The sequence below is a fragment of the Silene latifolia genome, chromosome Y (genome assembly GCF_048544455.1).
Source record: "Silene latifolia isolate original U9 population chromosome Y, ASM4854445v1, whole genome shotgun sequence".
Taxonomy (NCBI): domain Eukaryota; kingdom Viridiplantae; phylum Streptophyta; class Magnoliopsida; order Caryophyllales; family Caryophyllaceae; genus Silene; species Silene latifolia.
Genome location: NC_133538.1, coordinates 196,481,748 through 196,489,713, shown reverse-complemented (window position 1 = coordinate 196,489,713; position 7,966 = coordinate 196,481,748). Strand labels below are relative to the sequence as shown.

Genomic DNA, 7,966 nt, shown 5'->3' with positions numbered 1-7,966 from the left:
CTCATCATAAATATAAACAACAATAGTGGAATAACTACTAGCATAAGAAAAAAGCAATAGTAGTAAATACACAACAATTCCAGTTCATCGAAATACACAGAGTATAGACTACTACCGGACCAAAAAATTCCAAAAGGAAAGAAAACAGAACTCAGTAGTAAGTAGTGAGTATACTTCTCAATTCTTATCTAAGTTGACACACCATAAAATGTATTCAATAGCACAAATCCTCATTTATGACGACTAATATCCGTCACAAGCTATTGATTGAATAGATACACCTCATATAAAATCATTTACGATATGTAAAAAATAGCTATATTAGCTCCCTGCCAAAAGATGCCAAGATCACAACCTTTTGTGTAGATAAAGTTCCAAAATTTTTTAAGAATTGAGCACTCAAACAATCCATTTCAATAAACGACCATCATTATTGTCTTGTAAGACTAATGATCATATTACGTTCAAGACAATCAATTTTTCCTACATAAATACCATATATTTCACAATTACTAGCATCAGAAAACAAATGTGAATTTTGAAAAGAAAAAGAACAGACAATTAAAATTCCTTGTATTATGCTACGGATTTCTTGTTTAACCCAATCTTTGCCTCTAGTTCTTTGTCCTACAACCTCACTTTCCGATCAAAACAATAAAAAACGATAAACTAACTGACTAAAAATATAGGAGCCAGAGAAGATATTACGGCCTATGACCATGTGTGTAAAACAACAAACCTCCTTATCTATTCATAATGGAAAGTAACATGTGTCGCAAATAGCAATACAATAAACACGTGAAAAACAAATCGACTAATAGCAAAGTCAAAACATCTCATTTTCTTCATCTTGTTTTACATCATAATTCATGCAACATGCGAATGGACAGTTTACAAAAATGAGAGTTAAAAGCTTCATTACTTTTAGAGGACTGGACATCCATTCCCAATCATAGAATTTTTCTTTATGGCAAAAAAATCAAAATTGAGTTCAAGTCAGGGAACGAGAGACATTGGACAGTCTAGGATAACAAACGTATAAATAATAGTAGTCATATCGCCTTAAATAAAAAATTTAACGGGAAAGAATTTTTCAACAAAATTCAACTTTAGACTGTAGGCGGTATGACTATTATGAAAAATAGTGAACAGATAAACTTACAAAACTTGAAGAGAAAGATGTCGTGGCGTGATAGAATCACTGCCCTAAAGTTGAATTTGCCCCGCTCGATACACAAGGCCTCTTGGCAACCAACCCCCAGGGTTACACGACGTCCGAGTCTAAGGTGTACGACAAAGACTCAGAATGAGGACTACTTGCAGAACGTTGCCAAAATCAGCTATGAATGAAACGTATTTAGGTAGAAGTAATTAAGAAGAGAGTAGATATGAGAATGTGTTGTTTTTTTGAGATGTTGTAAGTATTGTGGTATATATAGGAGAAATAAGAAGGATCCAGAAGCACCATTAAAAGCACCTCGGAAATAGTTTTTTAGAAGACTGAAAAATTAGCGTTGGAAAAACCTTAATCATCTTTAGAAGACCACACAATCAGTACGGTAAAATACGAAATCAGTAATAGAAGACTGAACAATCAGTCTCGGAAATTGCGCAAAAGAGTATAGAGAATAAGTGATCCAAAAGGAGCCCTTTTACTACTACACATATTAGTAGTATAAACCAAGTGATCGCTTATAAACTATAATACTCTAGCTTTTTCTACCAATGTGGGATAAAAAGAGCTTCTTTTGAAGCAACACTTCCAACATAACTCACTCATTACAAACCATCAACCAAAAACTGAGTTTTTCACACTAATAGAGATGATGACAGGGGAATATAGTCACATAACCTATTTTTTCACGAACCATAGACAGCCTGAATTCGAACACTGTTGTCTTGTGGATGTTTGCGATAGTGAATGATGTTCATTGATGAAGAAAGTTTTTAACAAACGAAATGCTTGTAACATTCAGAGTAGAGTATACATTTCCATGGATTAAAACTGCCTAACCCACCCAAAAAAGAAGTCCAAAAAAGTTTTGGATGGATCGCTAGGATAGACCTGCTGCATCAACTTTCAAGCTCAATTTTACTTCTTTTTGAGACCGAACAAGCTTAAACAAACCCTGTGTAACCAAGCCAAAATATATATCACATGGTCATGTCGAATTTTAAGAGGTGGAAAGCAATTATCACCGCTACAACTTGAAAAGAGTATCAGGCTTTGGTTCATCAGATGCATAACGATTATGATGAAGAATTTAGAAGGGGTGACGATGAACCTATCGTCCTTATTAATTAGCTAACAAAGAAGAACTCGACATCACATCTAATTGTAAAGTACACTGTGGTAGATGTTCATTATTCATCACTTCAAATCCCCAAAACCAGATTCTTTTTTCAAAAACCAGCTAAAACTGGAATTGGTAACCCCTTAAAATTGATTAGCTCATCATTCGTTTGAGGGTTTATTTCACTCTTTAAGCAATATGTAAGTATATTTAGTCCACCAAAAAAGTCAAGTCGACAATCGTAATTTCTCCACAACTGTGATTTGCAAATACCAATGTCTGAGCAAAATGTGATAGTATTTTACTTTTTCTTCTCCATGATTCCTGTTAATTTCTTAACTCGAAAAGAACAATTACAAAAAAAAAGAAACAAAGATAGAGCAAACCTTGAAATCTCCGAAATAATACAACTCTCTCCTGAGCTCCCTGGCCCATAGCTTTAAACTAACTCACAAACCCAAAAACGAAACCCTAAATTATTTAAACTAACTCACAAATCAATAATCCATCTAAATAGGTAACATTTAGGAAAATAATCACAGCTCACAGTAAAATGACTTTGGTTTACAACTCTATAAACTAGGAAGAAAAAAACAGAGGAATCAAGGGCAATTCACGTGTGATTAATCAACCAAAACTAGATGAAAGGGGGGGAAAATGGTAGTGGTGCTTCTCGATGATTTATGTGGTCTTCAAGAACTATTCTAATCGCATTACAAAACTAACAAAGGTACGCAGTACGAAAATCACAAATTTGATGAAAAGGGAGAGAGGAGGCAAAGGTGCGAAAATGACGGAAGTCATTCTGGCTGAGATGGAGATGGAAACAAAAGAGGAACCGAGTGAGTGAGTGCAGGAGACACGGGATTAGGAGGGAAAAGGGGAGGGGCAGAATGGTCAGAAAGTGACAAAGATACTATTACCGCTACAGTAAGGGGAGTTTGGGATCTTTAAAGAGTATAGAAGGGAAAAAAATTCCAAATTTTATTTTCTTTTGAAACGACCCCGCGTAATACGACGGGTTAATAGCTAGTTTTTCTAACGCTATGCAAGTCCGCTTGAGAGTCAGATCACTAAAAATAGCTGGGTCAAAATTGCAGCAACAAAACAATTAGACTTCCCATTAAAATTCAAGTGTACTGTAATTTTCTCATCATAAGCAAGATGGAAGATACATTTCTCATCAAGACAAGTTATCAGAATCTAGAAGCTCTTGTACAGATGCCAAATCAGGATAAACAGGAATGCCGTCCTTTCTCCAGTTCTCAGCATCGGGATTTTTAAATCTATCAAGTAGTATTGCATGCATTCCCAAACTCTTCGCTGGAAGATAATCCTTACGGAAACTATCTCCAATGTGTAAAGCGTCTTCCGGTGCAACATTTCCGGCCCTCTCCAAAGCAATCTCGTAAATCCTGGGATCTGGCTTTTCCACGCCTTCCAGACCAGAGAACACTCCAAAATCCCATTCAGAACCCTGAATTTGAATATAGGAAGTTAGGAACATCACTGTGGACATGCTACACTAAACGGTTGTACAATAAAGTATTGTAAAACAATCCATTAATGACAAGCACTCGTAAATTATGGTCATACTGAAAAATTCTTTTCATTATGGTAAAACAGCATTTGTGACACCTACATGGCTACAAGCAGACTGAGAAATTTGGGTAACATCTGTACCTGATGCAAGCCTAAGGCTGGAAGTATCACATCTCGATAACGGTACTCTGCATTGCTAACAAGCCCAACTGGGATACCTTTTGCGCGAACCCATCTTAGGAAAGGAATTGAATCAGGGAATAAAACATAAGGTGCAGAAGAGCCAAAAGATGAATAAATGCGCCTGAAAATTTTCTCAAATGTCTCCTCATCATACTCATATCCAGCCTATCACCAAGAAAACACTGTACATAAGGTTCCAAAAAACTATACTCCCTCCATTCATTTGGACTTGTTACATTTCTAAAGTACACAAGTTCTAATGAAGGGGCATCAAGGAAATGCATCTATGTCAAGTTAATAGGAACCTACATTTCTAAAGTATATTTTGACGAAGTATTTTCGTCTTTTAACTAAAATGGAACCTGTGTAGTGAATTGTTTCGAGCAGAAATAAAGAAAAAGAAAAATGCACTCAATCCAAATACTAGATGAAAGGAATCCAAATAAACAAAGTGAGGTCTTTCATTTTAGAAGAATCTCTGCTAAATCCTGAGCAAAAGAGGTGGTTGAGGATAACTATCTTCACCATAACCCTGGGGTAATGGGCCAATTACAGGATCTAAAAGCAAGGAAAGGCGTTTACCTTTTTAAAGGAGTCCGTAACACATGTCTTCCACCAAACGATATTAGGCATCTTTGCTGCATGACCGAAACAAGGATACTTCTTGGCCATATCAGTATATGCAAGCTTGAAGCCTTCGTGTACATGTTTGTAGTCGGGGCAAGGTAATCCTGCAGCTTTAGCAGCCATGCAATAATAATCTCCTAGTTCCCCCTTGTAAGCTAATAGAGTACCAGTAACATCAACTGTTACACAACGCAACTTTGGGAGGAGTGACATGTCCACGATCCAAACAAGTGGCAGAGTGGTGATTGTGACAAGCACCAGAAGAAACGGTAAGATGAAGAAGTGTACACCGAAAGCCCTCAGAATAGTGCAATAGAGTACTTTAAGTGGTTAGTTACCAAGGGTGAAAATATTTTAAAGAGGCTCCTGAATTGATGAAAAAATGGTGCACATTAGAACAGGTGGGAAAAATTTAGGCACACGAAATTCCAAAACAAGGTAACAAGATATTGAAACTACAGCACATGAGAGAAACATCTTACTAAATTGCTCATGGCAATATAAGTAAACCTCACAGAACTATCTCGACCCAAACGAAATTCAAAAGAATAACCTGAAGTAGATCTCAATACCCACTTTGTCGACCAAAAATGACTAACATGAAACAAAAACCTATAAATGCCCGACAAGATATTGATCTAATTGATCCGATACATGACTACTAACCCAAGAACAATCCAAAAAGTAAGATAATATTGACCTGAACACATAATGACCTAAGCCCGACCCAAATAACCCATTGCGGGTCTAAATTATAGTGATAGCTGAAGCGTGATATGCTGATTTACTACAAACTCGTAAAAAAGTAAGTGGTAAGCGCACAATATAGCAAACTAGAGATCTTGAACATGGTCCCTGTGACCATTGTAACTCTTCTAACAATTCTTTGACCACATAGTGGCCAACAATGATTTATCATCTTAATTTCTGTGCAGCACTACAGAGTTTAGAACTCAGCGAGTCCCATACTTATTCACGAGTGTTTCTCGTCGTGTATGATAACTTTCGCTACTCAAGCTAGAGTTTGAATGATTATACTCATCAATTATATTCACATATAAGCTAATATTACAGTGGAGCTCCAAGTTAACTGCTCAGTGAGAAAGAGAAATAGGACAGACAGTCAGGCAGTTAACAGGAAAGTCAAAAAACTCGTTCAAAGAGTTGGGCTCTGATAACTACCTTCCCTGAAAAACTAAACCACAACTTCTTGCATTCTCATTACTGAAAACTGTTAAACTAGTGCTATTCAGCATCCACATTAATTCAACACTTACGTAAACTATGTGTCACAAATCTGCATGTCTCACGACCGACAGATCATAGGACACAAGTCCGAGTTGCCAAATTAGACACGATACCAACACTAGACTAATTTTCTCAAATTAAATTTCAACGGTGTCAGATATGAACAAGGGAAGAAAAAAAAAGGTAAAAAGGTGTAGTAAAAACACTTTGAAGAAGAATTACGAAGGAGGAAACTACCCATTTAAAACAAAGAGAATAATTAAATTTCCCATCTTTTTTGGTGTGCATGGAACATGGGTAGTTATAAAAAAATTTTAAAACATGTCCGGTTTACATCTAATAATCGGTCAAGACATGTGTTTGACTGTATCGGTGTTTCAATTCAAATTTACAACAGATTGTCATGCACGCACCGGACACCGTGTCAGTGTGTGTTACTCTCTCTTTCCATTTGTAATGGAACCAACAACTCATTCTTTGGCTATGATTATGATAGCAGTCATTCATTGCAGCTCTCATTGAAATATTCATTTTGGGTTATTTGGTAACAACCTCTTTTTGTTGCTAACACGGGAATAAGGTTGCGTAGACGGTAGACCCGACCCCCTACACCACAATTTCTTGTAGACGTCGAAGCACTGAGGTAGTAGTGTTGTTACTGTTGTGGCACTTGTTACTCTTACTCCTTAAACCGCCAACAGCCAGCGCGTGGCAAGTAGTAACTGACACTCCATTTTGGCTGTGGTAGTAAAACTCGTATTGAAGTATTTGACAGGAATGGGGGTCGAAGTGTGAGACTTGGCTATATGAAAAGAAAAAGGAAAAAGTAAAGTAAAAACTCCTAGTCTAATACCCATATCTTAATAGTGTCTATTGTTGGACTGAGGCAGTCGACATTATATGAAGAGTGGGAGAAATATATGATTTCGGACAAAATGTGAATTTCTCACAGAATATGAGTCCTGAAACTTTTCTAGACATGGTTGGAGAAGCCAAATACAATGAAAAACAAAGTATAATATCACAGCAAAAGATTAGCTAGCCTTGTCATCTTCTATTCGAGTAGGAGTACAACAAAAAGGAACATCATAGTTTAACATCACCATTGTTTCTCAGTCTTTACAAAGGCATCAACTCAAATAAGATGAATTAAATGCAATGTGTGAATGACCCACAAAAAACAAATGTAAAAATTACTGAATCGCTAGTAGTGAAACCAAGAGATGAAACCCAAATCACAGAAAGGTGATGTGAATGTATAATCGTATACTCCCTCCGTCCTAATCATTTGTTAACATTGAATTAGTTTAAGAAATGATTGGGACGGAGGGAGTATATAAACATTGAATTAGGTTATGAAATAAATCGACAAATAAAAAAAAAATGAATGTATAGAAAAGACATACCCAAATGATGAAAGGGGATAGTGAATCAAAAGTATTCCTTGGCAAGTCCGAAACTTACAGAAGCATGTTATTGGAAGAAGAATAAGGAAGAGTGATGGTATTGGTAGCCGCTGAATTGTCTTGTCTAGCAAGCATAAAACTAAAAAAGCAATCAGGCAGACAAGCACACAGATTTGTTATTGTCTCTTGCTTGTGGAGTTGTGAGTTGTGACTTCGAGTGTTTTGATACGGAGTACAACTTAATTGAAATGGATTGGCCCAATTACGAAAATGGCCCAAACAACTCAAAGAGAATGTACTTTTTTTTTTTCAGCTACTTTCCTATAGGACCGTCCTATAACATAGAACGGGGCCAATAGGTAGTACTAATCCAACAAGAGTTTTAGTTTAAAATAAATAAAAAGAAAAAAGAGCAAACCACCTTTGAAGTGTGAAGTAAAGAACGTGGGCGGATAACTAAGAACAAATGAAAACTGAAAATTTACTCCTAGGTCCCACCATTCTTTGATCTTCTTTTCGATAGTCTACTATGCAAGTCTGCAACTGCAAGCACTACTACTAAAATTTGTAAAGCAATCATGAAGTAAACCCAAGCTCATTAGTTTTCACTGTTAAAGAATAGGTTTTCAATATAATAAAATCTACTATATCTAACTCAAATTTTCT

At 36.3% G+C, this 7,966-nt stretch overlaps 1 protein-coding gene across 1 annotated transcript; it reads right to left on the bottom strand.

Moving 5' to 3' along the window:
- Positions 1-3,388: 3,388 nt before the first annotated feature.
- On the bottom strand, positions 3,389-7,510 carry LOC141634320 (uncharacterized). Its single transcript, XM_074446545.1, has 4 exons — positions 7,301-7,510; positions 4,602-5,012; positions 3,978-4,184; positions 3,389-3,771 (listed from the first exon to the last, which is right to left on the bottom strand). The coding sequence occupies exons 2-4, from the start codon at positions 4,857-4,859 to the stop codon at positions 3,478-3,480; spliced, it is 759 nt and encodes a 252-aa protein (XP_074302646.1). The 5' UTR covers positions 4,860-5,012; positions 7,301-7,510; the 3' UTR covers positions 3,389-3,477.
- Positions 7,511-7,966: the final 456 nt, after the last annotated feature.